The sequence below is a fragment of the Cavia porcellus genome, unplaced genomic scaffold (assembly GCF_034190915.1).
Source record: "Cavia porcellus strain 051 isolate PalLab524CR breed Dunkin Hartley unplaced genomic scaffold, mCavPor4.1 scaffold_6, whole genome shotgun sequence".
In the NCBI taxonomy this organism is placed as follows: domain Eukaryota; kingdom Metazoa; phylum Chordata; class Mammalia; order Rodentia; family Caviidae; genus Cavia; species Cavia porcellus.
In genome coordinates, this window is record NW_026947489.1 from 61,066,631 (window position 1) to 61,083,000 (window position 16,370).

General features: G+C 50.4%; 1 protein-coding gene across 4 annotated transcripts; it reads left to right on the plus strand.

The window, feature by feature from the left end:
• Nucleotides 1-7: 7 nt before the first annotated feature.
• On the plus strand, nt 8-15,932 carry Nom1 (nucleolar protein with MIF4G domain 1). Of its 4 annotated transcripts, XM_013152289.3 has the most exons (12): nt 8-958; nt 1,207-1,334; nt 3,147-3,342; nt 5,901-5,927; nt 6,030-6,224; nt 7,420-7,530; nt 8,071-8,235; nt 9,082-9,203; nt 10,862-10,994; nt 11,416-11,547; nt 13,244-13,353; nt 13,947-15,932. In XM_013152289.3, the coding sequence occupies exons 1-12, from the start codon at nt 8-10 to the stop codon at nt 14,119-14,121; spliced, it is 2,445 nt and encodes an 814-aa protein (XP_013007743.2). In that variant the 3' UTR covers nt 14,122-15,932. The 4 variants fall into 4 exon arrangements, 3 of the variants coding, with proteins under 3 accessions (XP_013007743.2, XP_003469485.4, XP_013007744.2); XM_003469437.5 differs by having other exon boundaries at nt 5,901-6,224; XM_013152290.3 differs by lacking the exon at nt 5,901-5,927.
• Nucleotides 15,933-16,370: the final 438 nt, after the last annotated feature.

Here is a 16,370-nt window from a genome sequence, read left to right on the forward strand (position 1 = left end):
TTCAAACATGGCGGCGCCCACGAAGTTGGCACTATCTGGCCGTAAAGGTGGGGCCAGCATGAAACGCGACGGTGGCGGCCCCGGCGGGCAAGGAGCCCTGAAGCGGCTCAAACTGGCCGTGGAGGGCTTCGTGCGGACCAACTCTGAGGGCGAGGCTCCCGGGGGCTATGAGGGACGCGCTGCTTCGCAGCGCTCCAGGACGCTTGGAAGAAAGAGCCGCAAGGAGTTGCGGAGGGAGAAGCGGCAGCTGCGGAAGGCGCGCCGCCTGCAGCTGCGGAAGGCGCGCCGCCTGCAGCGGGCTGGAAGACTCAGGACTGCCGAGGAGGAGAGTGGCGCCTTCTCAGTCAGCAGGGCTCCGGAGGCCGAGGCCGCCCCGGCCCACAGCAAAGCCGAGGTCAAGGTACCCGTGGCCAAACCTAAGGCTCCCGCAGCCCCAGCGCCTTCGGCCCACAGCAAGGCCAAGGCTACCCGGACTAACGGGCCTCCTCTCAAGGCTGAGGGTCGCCCAGGCAAGGCCAGACCCTCGGCCACTGCGGCCGCCCGGAAGCGGGCTCTGCTAGCGGCCAACGAGGAGGAGGACCGCGAGATCCGGAAGCTGGAGCGCTGCCTCGGCCTGAACAAGCGCAAGAAGAAGGGCGATAGCAGCTCTGTGCCACTGAGCTTCACGCGCGACGGGCTGGACTACATCTTGGGGGCCCTGGAGCCCGGGACAGGCGGCGGCGGCCTGTACGAGAGCAGCGGGGAGGAGGACGAAACGCTGCCCGAGAGCGACCTGGATGGCGACTGCGAGAGCGAGAGCGAGGACGACGCGGAAGGGCAAGCGCCTTCGGCGGAGGATGAGGAAGCCCATGAGGATGTGGAAAGCGGAGCGCAGGAGACGACGGGGAGGAAGAGAGTCCGTTTTGTAGATGAAGATTTGAAAGATGAGAATTCAAAGAATGAGGACACAGCTCCACAGGTACAGGCAGCTTCAGGTCCTTCAAAGTAGTGGGGAGCTGAGCACAGTACAGTGTCGGCGGTGGGGTAGAAATGAGCTTTCAGAGCCTGCAGAGTGTTCCGGAGACCTCTCATGTTGTTAAACAGAAATGGTGAAAAAAAAGCAACCGCGAGTTCTTGGGATTTTATTATTTAAATGTGCATAAAGCAAGAGAAAAAGTGGGATTTGACCAGCTTCAATTATTTGCCATTTATTCTCCTTTTTTCAAGGAAAGTCTTTGTGAAAGTAGTGAAAAGTACATCCCACCTCAGGGTAGACAGGCCCTGGAGACGGTGGACGTCCACAAGAAGCTGGAACTGGAAAGACTGAAGAAACAGGTTAAAGGCCTCATTAATAGGTAACTTTGCGGGGCTGGGGATTTAGCTCAGCGGCATAAGCTCCTGCCTTGCAAGCAGGCGGTTGTGAGTTCGATCCCCGGTACCAATTAAAAAAAAAAAAAATAGGTAACTTTACATAGTTCTGTCACTGCAGTGGGTTGTCTGCTTCTGAAAATGCAGATACTGGTCCAGAATCACAGGACTAGCCGTGTTGGGATCCTTCGTGTTCCTGGTCTGATGCATCCAGACTCATACTTGAAGAAGGAGATGATGCCTGGCCCTTTAGCACTGGGAGTCCCCTTGGTGTCTGAAGGCAACCCCCTGGGCTCACCTCATTAGTGTGAGGGGCATGAAAGAAAAGGGCAGGGCATTTGTGTCACCCCAGGAACAGCCAGAGAAGGCCTGGCCAAAGTTCCAGACTCACTGATGGGCGTTGTGATCTTCCATCCCTCTGGTCACTATTCAGGTCTGTGTTTCTTGTTGTCTAAGAGTTTGATTGGACATGCTGCTTAGACATGACCTTGTTCCCTAATCCCCTTCTGCAGGTCTTCCATTAACCTTCTTCAGAATCCTGAGCCCCTTCGTCAAGCCCTTCGTCACCTTCGTCAAGGTGACCACTACCCTGACTTCCAACACCTTACCTGGTTTTCCCAAAAAGTTGCATTCCTTTTGGGTTAACTTATGATTCAGAAATGATTCCAGGTTCAGAGTGAGGACCTCCTGTCCCTATCTGGGTGCCACAGATGGTAACATCCTCAGTGGCTAGCATACAGTTAAAAACAGTGAGGAGGTGACACACAGCCCTCCAGAACTTTTTCTGGTTCTGGTCTCATTGTGCTTCTGTGTGTGCATAAAATCCTGTGTAGCTTTATCATGTGAAGATTTGTGTAATGGCTACCACAGTCAGGCTCTTACACCACCCCTTTACCTGTCATGGGTCCTCCTTTCCCCTGTGTTGCTTTGTTGTTTTGGCGTTTTTTGGGTGTTTTGTTTTGGGATTTTTGTTTTTTGTGGGATTTTTTTGGTCTTTTTGAGACAGGGTTTTACTGTGCAGTTCAGGTTGATCTTGAATTCACTTTGTAGCCCAGACTGACCTCAAACTTGGTAGCAGTCCTCCTTTCTGTCTCCTGAGTGCTGGGATCACAGACATGTGCCTCCAGACCTGGCTGTTTACTTCTTTTTAATTAATACCCAAACATGCTTTTCATGGAATGTGCTGGAATTTTACCACATAGTGGTATACTGTTTAAGATAGTTGGTTCAGTATAAGCATGGAGATATTTCGAGTCATCTTTCTCATCTTCTCATCCTACCCTGCAAATAAGATGGCCTTTGCTCAGTGTGAGAAGCCAAGATGTTTGTGCCACTTAAGATATGGGAAGCTGGTCGTGGTAGCATAGGCCTATATGTAGTCCACTCAAGAGTTTGATGTCAGCCTGAACCATACAGTGAAACCCTGTGTCAGAAAGACCAAAAAAAAAAAAAAGACAAATGGGGAAGTTAGTGTTTTTGCTAGCAACACAACCTAAAGATAGTCCTTTCCCCTGGAGGTAGCAGATCAGGATATCCAGAGCGTACCCTCGTATACATTCTTGCAGATTGAGAATGCAGGGTGTGCTTCACTGGCTGTGTGTCAGCTAAAGGCACAGGTATTTAGTGACTACAAAGTATGAAGTGGTGATGGGCAATGTACCCTGGGGTATTGTGGCAAGGTGAGAGTTTTTTTCTAGGTCAAAAGTACATAACGTAGGGAATATTAGTAAATATTAATAAGTTCTTACCCTTTAAATGAGCTAGAAAATGGTCCCTGTTCTGCTCACGTCCCTCTGCAGGCTGAGTGAGCCCAACATGGCATTCATAAGTGGACAGTTGGAGGAGCTGTACATGGCCCACAGCAGGAAGGACATGAGTGACACACTGACTGCTACCCTCATGGACGCCTGCGTCACCTCCTCAACCATGCCGAGCCGCCTGATGATGGAGCACGTCCTCCTGGTCAGCATTCTCCACCACACAGTTGGAATTGAGGTACTGGCACATCGCACGGTTTGTCACTTGCCAGCTGTGGCAGGTGTGGGGGCAGGGACCGCCCACCATCTGTGCTCACAGTTTCTTAGGCATTCACTGTTTCTAGTGGGGAAGGAGATGCTCCTGCTGAACTTCTGGTCATCCCCTGCTTTGGTGGCCAGCTTTTCCCCCTGCTGTAGGTTTAGCTGTGGGTCTAGCCTACACCACATTTTTCTTACGTAGCAGTAGTCTTATTATGGTAATGTCCAGAAAGATGAGAGGCTTTGAGACCTGCAGACAGAAACCTGAGGGCAGGAGGGAGGTGGTCTAGGCCCAGGGTGAATGGTCACAGCACTCCTCAGCCACCTTGTGAGCTCTGTGGTAGCAAATCTGCGCCGGCTGCTGTGGGACTCCCTTTGGCAGTGATTTTTTTCTGGTTTTCCCACACAAATGCAAGTCCATTTTCTGGCCATTACAAGGCATAATGGAAGCCTGGACAGATTTCCTGGTGCATGTGATTGCTGTAATTCAGTGCTGTGTGGCCAACTTAGTACATCCTCATCCTCTCAGCTCACACTTCAGTGACTTAATAATTAACATGGTTTTATTATAGGCAGTGTTTTAATAAGGATTGGAAAGTCGTAGACCCTGACTGTCTACAGTACATCAGGAATTTACTTGATTTGAAAACACAAATTATTGGTCCTACTTCTCATTGAGACCTCTGCTAATAGCATGAAGGACAGTGAGATGACTTGTTCCGAGGGGAAGTCGTTACAGTACTTAGCTAATGACAGCCACTAAAACTTCTGCCAGACGTGATGAGCTCTCAGGATGTCAGTTCCATTAAATTCCTTTCATGCTATACTGAGACAAATAGCCTCAGAGGAGTTCACAGGAAAAAAACTAAGCACAAAAAGCCACCATGGCCTCTGCTGGGTTGCTTCTCTGAATCACTAAAAGTATCTATGTAAATTTATGATCAACGTTCACACATCACAATTAATATACATACTTAAGCAGTTTTAGCAGTGTGAATGTTCATATTTTTAGTGTACTGTGATGTGTAATTTTGAATCATCATACAGAATTTTAATATTTTGGTATAATTCCATCTATATGTTGAAAATGCCAGTGATCTGGGAGCTTAGCTCAGTGGCAGAGCACTTGCTTGGCAGACATGAGGTCCTGGGTTCATCGTTCAGGACCCACAAAGGGGGAATTTTCTTGATACAATAAGCATACTAGGAGTTAGCATCTTTGGGTTTATATTTAATGAAGAGCCCTGAATTGGGAGTTTGCAGGTTACATTCACTTAACCTGTAAAGAAGAGCATGTCCAGTCTTTGGGAGCAGGCTTCCAGGGAGTCAACTGCCCCTGCTGCTCTGGTGGCCTTTTCTAGATTCTTTTAACATTAATTTCTGAGACGCCCATCACTGTTCATAGTTCTCCATCCATCCTACCCAATGTCCTTCAGTCAAAGCCAATAAGACTTAAGCAAATTTTGTCAGCCCCCTAACCTGCTTCTCCTTGAGTGTCTCCTAATGGCACAGACCGAATATGTGGGAAGCAGGGGCACTTCTTCCATGTCCAGTGACATGCCATACCCTGCCAGTCTCCTTGGGGTCCCAGCTCTGTATGTTCAGTCCATCATGGCTACCCCTGCAGGCTGTTGTCTCCCGGCTGGACTGTCCACATCATTCCATGTCACCAGTGTCCCTTTGCTGTCTCTTCTCTCTCATTTCCGTTTGAGCTGAGATTAGAGGAAAAACAATGACGTGACAGTTACACTAGCAAAGCCAACAATTACCATTTCTGCTTTTGGATTTCCTTGACTCAGTTTTGCAAAGTGAAAAGATGGAACCTGCCCAGGACCACCCGATTCAGAGTCAGCCCCAATACTTAGGGACACGGATCAGACTGTGGCGAGCAGCACAAAGCCAGCAGCAGGATGCTACCCCCCTGCTTTCCCTCAGCCGCAGGCAAGCTTCCCTTCTGTCTCTGCAGAGTACACACGTGTGGCAGGGTGTGGACTCCCTGTGTGGAGCTGAGAGCTCATGTGCCGTGCATGTGACCTCAGGGTGAAGTCACCTGCCTGTTTGGAGTAGAGGTTGCCATTCAAGGGTATGTTGTGGTTTTGTACTTTGGATTTCACTTTTATCACTTCCGTGTAGGAAACTGACTGAGAGGAAAACTGGAAAAGTTATCTGCAAAATAAGTGTTGTTAGGTAGAGAGCATTATTAGAGACATGGATGTTTCTGACAGCGTTTAAAAATTTTTTTAAGTTCATTTTTCCAAGCAACCACAATGGCTGCTGGCCAGAAAGTCCCACTTGGTGCTTGACCTCCAACGTGTCCAGGTTGTGTGGGTTGAGTACCAAGGAGGCACCCACGCTGCTGCTGTTTGCTCATGCTCTGTGCCCGCTGCATCATGCTGGAGTCGCCGCAGGCTGTGCTCTTGGTGCGTGTGTCCTGTGGTCACCGTATGTACATGCTTTGGGATACTTTGGAGGCGCTTAGCAGTTTAAAGCAGGAGGTCCTGAAGACAGTGTGACAGCACAGCTCTGCTGCCCCTTTAGGTTGGTGCGTGCTTCCTGGAAGCCGTGGTGAGGAAGTTTGATGATGTCTATCGGAATGGAGGTGAGGGGAAGGAGTGTGACAACCTGTTCATCATCGTCGCTCACTTGTACAATTTCCACGTGGTACAGTCCCTGCTCATCTTTGACATTCTGAAGAAACTGGTAGAAACTTTCACAGAAAAAGACATCGAGCTGATTCTACTCATGCTGAAGAACGTGGGCTTCTCGTTACGAAAAGACAACGCTTTGTCACTGAAAGAGCTGATCACCGAGGCCCAGGCCAAGGCCAGCGCTGCAGGCAGCAGGTTTCAGGACCAGACCAGGGTACGAGATCACTTCCCTGCCACAGACTTTCCAGAGCTTAGAAATCAGTGTTTAGGGTAAATATTCCTCTTCTTTCCTTACTGACTCTGGGTCTCCGTGGCCTTAGCTAGCTAGTTCTGTGATTCTATCCTTATTTGGGGGAGCGGGGTGGCAGGAATTGAACGTAGGCTGTGCTAAGCTGTATCCCCAGACCTTTTTTTATTTTGAGGTAGGTCTTGTTTTGTAGCCAGGCTACACTCAAACTTTTAATCCTCCTGTTTCTGCTCCCGAAATAGCTGGGACTACAAGTGTGCTGCCACACCTGGCGGTAGTCATCTTTAACCTATGGGCTCACCTTTTTATTACTGAGAATCTATGGGAATTTTTGTGAATTTGTTTACTTATTTATTTATTTATTTTTGAGATAGGGTCTCATTGTGTAGTCTAGGCTGGTCTTGAACTCACTGTGTAGTCCAGGCTGGATGTGAACTGGTGCCAATCCTGCCTGAGCCTTCCAAGTGCTGGGATTACAGTTTTACACCCCCATGCCTGGCATTATTTTATGCATTTAAAAGTCAGCTTACTTACCATTCAATCATTCAGAAAATTTTGTGGCGGGAGCCCTGAGTGCCTGTGGCCTGAATGTCAGGCTGTGACTTTGTCCGGATTCATGGCTTTGCCTGCATCTTGCCGGCCTCAGTTTCTCCCTCTGTAAAACAGTGCCCCTCGGCTCCAACCTTATTTGCTGTTCTGAGGCTGAGAGATGTGGATATACCCAAGGAAAGAAGAGATGCTGCTGTTGAGGAACGATGCAGGAACAGCTGTGGAGAGTCGTGGGGACCCCTGGGCGGGCAGAGTTTAGCGTATCTGGAGGTATTGGCTGGTGCTCAACCTGTGACCGCTCCCTTTTTGTGGCCTTTCTGGTCAGTGGGAAGGTGGGAGTGTTGCTGGATCTGGGGACACAGGAAGTGCATGTGTGTATAGAGACAGTGCCATGGGTCAGGAGTCAGAAGTGACCCAGCATAGTGGAGAGGAGGCTAAAGGAAGACAAAGGTCAAGTCACCCTTCAGTAGACAAGAGGGCATGTGGCGGCCGTACAGATCTGCAGAAGCATCGGACTCTGCTTTTGAAATAGTGAGACAAGGCACCTGGGTGGGGTCATCACTGTTAGATGATGGAGGGTGACAGGTCCTGTTTCTCCTTGTTTTCCGTAAAGATTCGGTTTATGCTGGAGACGATGCTGGCATTAAAGAACAACGACATGCGCAAGATCCCAGGCTACGACCCCGAACCAGTGGAGAGGCTGCGGAAGCTGCAGAGGACGCTGGTCAGTGACCTTTACTCTGGTCCTTCTCCAGCCTTTGTGTCACGTGGGTGTCCTGAGAAAACACAGGCACAGTGTGGCCTGGGGCAGGGCCAATCCTGTGTATAGGAGCCTGAGCGGCAAGCGGTGGGTTTTCCTTGGTGCGGTCTCGCTTCCTGCCTGCACTAGAGCTTGGTGTGAGCTGCCGGACACCGATGGTGCATTAGGTCCCCTGGGGCCCTCAGCACATCTGAGCCCAGGAGGTCATCTGGGGTGGGCCTCATTCTGCCTGAGTTACTTGGCATCAGCTCTGCATAGCCAGGCTTCTGTCACCAAAACTGTGGTGGCTGTCAGGTCCCTTAATGACAGTTTTCCGCAGACATGGTGAGAGACTCAGGCCCTAAGAACAAAATGCTGGCGCTTCCTGTTTGCTTTGGCATTTAGCCCAACATCCAGGGACTCCTCACCACCATCACATGGCAGAGAAGTGTCACAGGACACCAAGGCATGCGGTGGGCACACAGAGTGACTAGTGGCACTCTCACCAGGGCTTCTCCTCGACAGATACGCAGTGCTGGCTCCGGCTCCGAGACACAACTCCGAGTCTCCTGGGACAGCATCCTGAATGCAGAGCAGACAGGTCGCTGGTGGATCGTGGGCTCCGCCTGGAGCGGGGCCCCAATGATTGACAGCTGTCATCGTGCAGCCCCACAGCAGCCACTCGGGACGGTAGGGAGCCCCTTACTCTCATCGGTCCCAGCTCCCTGCAGGAGCGCAATGTTGCTGCTGCACGGTACAATCTAAAGGCCTCGGAGAAGTGGCTGTGTTAGTGAGTCAGGTGTAATGTAAAGACAGGCACAGGGCACCTGTGTGCATCCGTGCTGCTTGGGCCATGGCAGAATGTCACCTAAGCCCAGAAGTTCCAGGCCACCCTATGCAACATGTTAACACAAAAAGATATGTTTACCTCAGCTTTTGTCGTTTCTCCTTAAAGAGTTCTGTTTGTTTTTGAGATAGGGTCTACTGTATAGGCAGGCTGGCCTTAAAGTCACTATGTACCCTAGGCTGGCCTCAAACTTGGAGCAGTCCTCCTGCCGCATCCTCCCAAGTACTGGGGTTACAGGTGTGCACCACACACCCCACATCTTAAAGAGTTCTTTAAGGTCCCAGAGATCTCAGAGTAGAGGGAGTGGGGGATGGTGTGAGTCTCCTGATGCCTATCCCTGAAATGCAGATGTGTGTCGTTGCCCAGGGATGTGGCTTCAGTCCATTAGCCAGTGTCTGCACCTGGCCCAGATGTCCTCCTCTTCCCTTCCTGGCCCCTCCTGGCCTGGCCTTGTCATGCTTGGTGGCTGTAGCTTCCCACTCCCACAGCCACACTCGTCTGACCTCACCTCCGAGCTGCCCTCTGAGCAGTCTCCAGGCTGGGCTCTTTTTCCCTTGGGCTTTTGTCCAGTCGTTTTCCCTGGGATGAGGCTGGTCCAGCCGTGAGTACTGAGCAGAGCCAGGGCCAGCATGGTGCTCCTCCAAAGGCATCAGTCCCGACTTGGTGGGGCCCACACTGCTTCCTCCTAGGTAAGCGCAAAGATGCTGCAACTTGCCCGGAAGCAGAGGATGAACACAGATGTCAGGAGGAACATATTCTGCACAGTGATGACCAGCGAGGACTTTTTGGATGCCTTTGAAAAGCTGCTCAAGTGAGCCTTTGTGGGAATGTCTGTAGCTCTCAGTCAGATGTTATTTGTGTGTGGGTTTGGATTTCCTGGGTAACAGGGCTTTCTGTCCCCTCTATGGAAGGCCAGGCATCCCTGCTGAACTGCTGTAGGTCACTGCACTGTCCCAAGGGCTGCTGGTTATCTAGAGCTGCTTGGAGATGTGGAAACCCTCATATTAAAATCAGCATTCTGATCTCTGCTTCTTTTTTGTGGTCCTGGGGATTGAACCCAAGGCCTTCCCTCTTAGCTATCTCCCAATCCTTGCATGTTTTTTTATTTTGAGAGAGGTTCTACTAAAATCACTGAGTTCCCCAGGCTGAACTTGAGCTCCTGATCCTCCTCTTCAGCCTCTCCAAGTGCTGGGATTCCAGGCATGCATTCCCATGCCTGACTGACCTTCTGATGCTTAGTTTGAAACGTTTTAGTTTCTACAGTTAGTTGTGATACATTTTTTTAAATACCTGCAGACTTCTACAAAATATTTCTAAGCAATATGATATCAGCTCATTTTCCTTTCTGTGTTTCCTGGGGTTTGCATTGAAGTTAGGGTAGGGTGGGGACCCTCTCAACTGGAGGACCTTGTTGGCTGGAAACCTACAGTCCTCTGTGGGCTAGGACCTGGCAGTTGGCTGACACTCCTGGGTCCTGGTGAGCCTGGTACAGCTTCACTTCGGAGAGTGTGGCTTTATCCAGCTTGTGTGCCAGGAAGTCCTCCTTTCACAGCTCCCTGGGAGGCAGAGGTAGGTGGATCACCATGTGTTCAAGACCAATCCCTGTCTCAAAACAAAACAAAACACCATGTCTGTTAACAATGCCATTCCCCATTTTTATTCACCACATCTTCAGCCAACTTGCTTAGCATGTGGGTGAGGCCTTGGCTTCCATCTCCAGCACACACACAACAGTTACTTCTTTTTTTTTTTTTTTTTTTTTTTTTTTTTAATCGGTACCGGGGATTGAACTCACGACCACCTGCTTGCAAGGCAGGTGCTTATGCCACTGAGCTAAATCCCCAGCCCAACAACAGTTACTTCTAATCATCAGAAACTTCGAACACCCCACATGTGCCTGACTGGGAGGATGAAGAATCCAAGCTGCTCCCCTTTGGTGGGTGGAGGGGCACTCACACTATATTACAGCGAGAGGGCCCAGGACCCTGGCATGGGTGATTACACCTGTGTTCTGCCGTGTGCCAAGAGCTGCTTGTTTATGTCTGGCAGTGGCTGAGCTGGAGAGACAGAGGGCAGACTGAGGGTGGCCAGGGAAATGCTGGCCACAGAGGGGCTTGGGTTTGGTGTGTCTGTTACAATGGTATTTCCTGACCCTGTGGCTGGTGCACACTCAGAGCATGTTTCACTGTGAGTTTTACCTCAGGTACTAAACTAAAAGCGTCATTGCCTCAACCAGAACCTGAGTTTTAAGTGCACATGGGAGAGTCCTGGCCATGGCTTCTGTGGCTGATTCATAACTTGGGGGTCATGTGCCTTCCAGTATTTCACTGTATTATGGAATGAATGATACCAGGCTAGATGGGGTCAGGGCTGTGGCCCTGTCTGTGGCTCCTGTTGCCAACTCCCATAACCAGCTCACTTTGAAGGTCTCTAAAAGATTTCAGCTCAGCCAGCTGCTCCTGTGTGTAGGCTTGGGCTGAAGGACCAGCAGGAGCGAGAGATCGTCCACGTGCTCATGGACTGCTGCCTGCAGGAGAAAAGCTACAACCCTTTCTATGCCTTCCTGGCCAGCAAGTTCTGTGGCTACGAGAGGAGATTCCAGGTAACCTGGGGCACGGTGTGGTACCTACACCAGGCATTGTGGGCCCTCAGGGGCAGCCAGGCCCACCAGCGAGAGGGGTGGAGACAGAGAAAGTGGTCACTGTGCTGTCACAGACATGGGCAGGTCACAAGTCAGGAGAGGTAGACTGTAGCGCTGTCACTGCACTGAGCCCCGTAGTGAGTAGGAAGCCTTCTTTCAGCTGCTGGTGACAAGGGGCGCCAGCAAGAGGCCCATTGGGAAAAGCTGTTTCCATCCTGTCCAGGGAAAGGACAGAGCAGTTCGTTTACCTGACAGTTGTGGTTTTAGGGTACTAGAAACAAATGAGTAAAAGGAAAGGGGAAGAAGTGTGATCCTAGTGGACTGCATTCTTAATGGTCCGTTCTAATGATTGCTGCTCTTTAACTTTTTTAATGATCACTAGATGACCTTCCAGTTCAGCATATGGGACAAGTTTCGGGACTTAGAAAATTTACCGGACACCAAATTCTTAAATTTGGTTCACTTGGTGGCACACTTGTTGAAGACAAAGTCACTTCCACTTTCCATCTTAAAGGTTTGTATGATGCATGAAGTTATTTAGAGCAATGAAATATTAATATAATCGCTTATATTTTGTACTTTTAAAAATGCATTTCCCAAGATGTCGAAAACTGTTTCCAGTGGCAGCCAGTGTAGAAACTCACATGGAGGGAATTGACCTTGTGAAGTAACACCAGTGAGAGCTTTTGCTGGTCCAAATGGATATCCTCTGGGTTGAGGCCAGTGTACTGTCCCTCACTGAGGTCTTGATTGGGTCTGGGAGGGTGAATACAGTGAGGCAGGATGGTCAGGACATGTTGTAGGGTCTTAGTGTAGGGTATTTTAAAATGATGTCCCTGCCTCTCACTGGGCTTTGAGACTTCAGAGCCAGAAACTGCAGATTCCCAGTATCCTACAAGGGGATGGTGGAGCTGTGAGACAGGAAGTGGGCTCGAGGCAAGCAGTCCAGCCTGGGCAGTGGCATCCTGGGAACTCGGAGGGTTGAAGGTGGGTGGCAAGAGGACTGGCTGTGGCCCAAGGAGTAGTCTGCTTGGTGGCCATGGATGTGGCCCTGTGCCTTCCACATCTCATCAGAGCATCTTCTCAGGAGCTCCTCAAGTCTTTTAGTGTATGCTGGGATTAGGATCCCAGCCATGTGCTGACCATAGGGGTGCTCATTCTTCATACCATGTCCTGAAAGCTGGAACAACTTTTAGCATGAAAAATTGTCCTCTCACTGGGTGTGGTGGTACACGCCTATCCCAGCATTCAGGAGGCTGAGGCAGGAGGATTGTTGGGGGTTTGAGACCAGCCTGGGCTACAAAGTGAGCTCAAGTCCAGCCTGGACTACATAGTGAGAGCCTGTCTCCTGAAGACCAGAAAGAAAAAAAGGTAGATTGTCCTTTCTTCGTCGGACTAAGTCCTACCTTCCTCTCACTGGTATGCAGAGCACAGCATGGAACAGGCCGGGCTACCAGCCACCCCAGGCAACAGGGAGCTGTTGGAAGCTTACTCATGGGGACACCTTGGGCTCTACTGTACACACACACACACAGTCACCGCCATTTAACCCTGACACCTTGGGCTCTACTGTACACACACACACACACACACACAGAGTCACTGCCATTTAACCCTGCATGTGTCCCCCTGCATGTGTCCTCGCTCCTGGGCATGGTTTTGTGGTTCAGGCCAGTCTTGAACTCCCTGTACAGCCCAGGCTGGCCTCGAACTCACAACACTGCTCCTGCCTCAGCCTCCCAAGTGTGGAAATTAAAGGTATGTGCTACCACACCTGGCTAAAATTAGCCACATTAATGCCTGTAGTTTCTGACTGTATCACTGAGATGTAGCGTTCACTAGTAAGTGTAGGCTGTGGACCAGTTCCACTGAGAGTGTTGAGTTAGCTCTGGGTGCAGCTTTCTAGGAGAGAGTGGGTTTGCCTGACGCATCTCTTCTGTTCTGAACGTGGGGAGCCTCTCACACGCAGCAGGTCATTCTCCAGCGGAGTGAAAGAATGTATGTTTCAGATCCTGGCTGGCAGATGTGTGTCCTGGAGCTGCAAGACCAGTGCCTAACGTGGAGGGGGTTCCCAGTGGCCACAGCTGCTCATTTTTACCAGTGGAGATAGAGGAGAGGGTAGAGCCTAGGTTACTCAAGTTACCTGCGCTCAAGTCATTGGAAGAGTCGGTCCAACAGTGTGCTTTTGTCTTCTGTCTCCTGATGACTAGGTGGTTGAGTTCAGTGAACTGGACAAGCCCCGAGTCCACTTTCTACGCAGAGTGTTAACCATGCTGCTGATGGAAGCAGAGGTTGAAGATTTGAGTTTGATTTTTTCAAGGTATGTAGCAAGCTTGTTCTTACTGTGTGGTAACAGGGAGAAGAGACCGCTCCTAGTTTGTAAAAGCAGTGGCTTACTTTATGGGTAACTTGGTCATTTCAACCTTAACTTTAAGCTAATCTTAGGCATTAACTTTAGAAACCATAAGACTTGCTGGATAGCAAACTAACAACGATTTGTAATGACATCCTGAGGTTTTGCAGTGCTGGGGCTTGAACCAGCAACTCATGCACGTTAGGTAGGCACTTATACCCAGCCCTTAGAATTCTGCTGCAAAAGAAACCAGGTATGGTGCCACAGGCCTATTGCCCCAGCCCCAAGGGAAGACAATCATTCAAGCCCAGGAGTTTGAGACCAACCTGAGGGACACAGACCCTCACTCAAAAAAAGTAGTTTCAGAGGACACTGGGGCTGGGGCCACAGCTCAGAGATAGAGCACTTGGCCTGGCCTGGCCTGGTCTGGTCCAGGCACTGGGTTTGATCCCAAGCAGCACAAAGAACAAATGAGAAATAAAAATCAATGAGGTTACTGCTCATGGTTCCCCACGCATGGACCGAGGAACCTGGCCTGACATTATGTGATTCCCTTGCAGGGTGTCTGACAACCCGAAGCTGGGCGTGCTGAGGGAGGGCCTGAAGCTTTTCATCAGCCACTTCCTCCTAAGGCCCGCACAGGCCCAGCGGAGCCCCGAAGAGGCTGCCATGCTGAGAGAGAGGGCGGGGCTCGCCACCAAGGCTCTGCAGGGCAGGGCTGCTCCACGGATATAGCTGCAACCGGAGTGCACTGGCACTCAGGGCCTTGTGCTTACCAGGCAGGCGCTGCGCTGCTGAGCAGTGTCCCTGGCCCTGGGGTGACTTTCCGTTGGATGTTGGATTGCATTCCAGTCATGTTTAGATAGATCAAGAAGTGCCTAAGTGGAGGGGCAGGGCTGGGCACGGATGGTGTTCTCACACAGCAAGGCTTGATTTGTAATCTTAATTTACTTTATTTTTGTCAGTACTGGAGATTGAAGTTAGAAAGCACTGAGCTACAACCTTGGCCTTTTTTGTTTTGTTATTTTTTTAATTTTATATAAGACAAAGTCTCATTAAGTTGCCCAGGCTGGTTTCAAACTTGAGATACTCCTGACTCAGCCTCCTGCATAGCTAGGATCACAGGTATGTGCCACCACACCTGACTTAATTTTCTTCTTTTTTTAAATATTGGTTTAAAGTTTAAAAATCATGAGCTTAAAACAAATCAGCTACTTTTGATGCAGGATGTCTGATTGATTGTTTTACTGCTCGGAGCACAGGTGGATTTTGAACAGTCAGTTGCTGTCAGCCCTTGGGAGTCCTCTTGTGTCTTGTGCTGCTGGGCGGGAGCACTCTGGAGATCTCCAGACCTTCCCACCCATCCGTTCCCCATGGGAAGTGTTTGCTTAAATAACTCTGAAGTCTCCAAATAGGAATGGACACTTGGTGCCGCTTGCTGCCAGGCCCCGGCTGCCTGATTCTAACAGGTCGTGGAGGTGTCACCTGCACACTGGAGCTCGCACGTGTGTGAGAAGCAAACACAAATGCACACACCTGGAACAGAAGCCTGGGTGCTGAGGAGCAGACACACTGTGCTCACTGCTTGCCAGCGCTTGAGATCCAAACACTTGCCCAAGCCTTGCCAGTGGAGTGACCTGCTGGAATGGCTGCTCAGATGTGAGTTAGAGGTCACAGGTCACCCAGTAGCCAGGCCCAGTCTCGGGGCGGGGCACTCACAGGCAATGTGGAAAACCGGCTCTAGCAGCCAGGCTTTGGAGCCAGAGTGAAACCCACCTCCCACCACTTCCGAATGTGGATACAGGGCAACAGTGTTTTTTCGGGGGCCTGATCAGAGCCTCCTGTCCTCACCACTGGGCATGGCTGGTCTGGCCCCCTTTCTTCCCTGGGGAGCTCACAGGCAGCAGTGGCCTGTGCACCGTGCCTACTTCAGGTCAACAGCACTGACATCACTGGCAGTAGCCAGGGTCAAGAGAGCCCCATGGCACCAGGCGGCTTCCTCACATGGCACAGTGAATCCAGGCTGCACCCAGACAGCCCTACATCCACACTGCCTCCCCCCCCGCCCAGAGCACAAGTCACCATGCACCCTAAGTGCGGCTCTGCCAGTGGCTGAGCCTCATGTGCAACAGGTGGCAGGTTGCCTGTGAGTGTGCATGGAGCACATGTCACTGTGTGATGCTCACCACTCCCCAGTGTGGCCGATATATCCATCCTGACCAAGAGGCCTGTGGTTTAGAGTTGCTTTAAATATGGGGATTTTTATAAAAAGAATCAGTCACAGCAGGCACAGGGGCCTACTCCTTATGGGATCGTTTTGTGTCCCCAACATGCCAATGAGCTTAACTTCGTAAAGAAACGGCTTTAAATACGTTAGTGACACCCGCATCTGATGGTGCTGCCAGCTGGGTGGGTGATGCTTGGTGTGTTGTTCATCTGGGAACTTGTTCCAACTCAGGTGGAGAACTGCTGCTATGTACAGTGACTAAAGCCTTCTGTGTGGGATTTCATAGTGCTAAGATGTAAATAAAATCTATTTTCTTACATTGTGTGTAAGTTTCAGTTTATTTTGAAAGCAGAGCTTCACTGGAACACAGTCTACATCTTCCTCTGGGCCAGGAAGTAACTCAGAGGTACAGTGCTTGCCTGCTTGGGAGCCCAGGGCTCCAACCCTGTCTTAAGCAAGGGCAGACAGGAGGCAGGTTCTCCATCAGAGATGGGGATGGGTGAAGTTTACACAGGGGAAATGTATCCATATGACTTTTCTGTAATTCAGGACTTTTTCTTCCAAAATCTAAAATATTTTGAGCTGGGTGAGGTAATGCCATACTTAAAATGCCAGCACATAGATGGCTGAAGCAGGAGGATCGCTAGAAGTTTGAGCCCAGCTTGTGTACATAGTGAGTTGAAGGCCAGCCTGAACTGCACAGTGAAGCCCTGTCTCAAAACCAAAAACCAAAACAGAACACAACACTCCAGCCTTC

Bases quoted from the DNA above. Each gene is read 5' to 3' on its own strand.
- Nom1 (XM_003469437.5), top strand. From the start codon at position 8: ATGGCGGCGCCCACGAAGTTGGCACTATCTGGCCGTAAAGGTGGGGCC. The intron at 8,236-9,081 runs GTAGGGAGCCCC...GCTTCCTCCTAG, and splicing joins CACAGCAGCCACTCGGGACG to GTAAGCGCAAAGATGCTGCA. The intron at 13,354-13,946 runs GTATGTAGCAAG...ATTCCCTTGCAG, and splicing joins TTGAGTTTGATTTTTTCAAG to GGTGTCTGACAACCCGAAGC.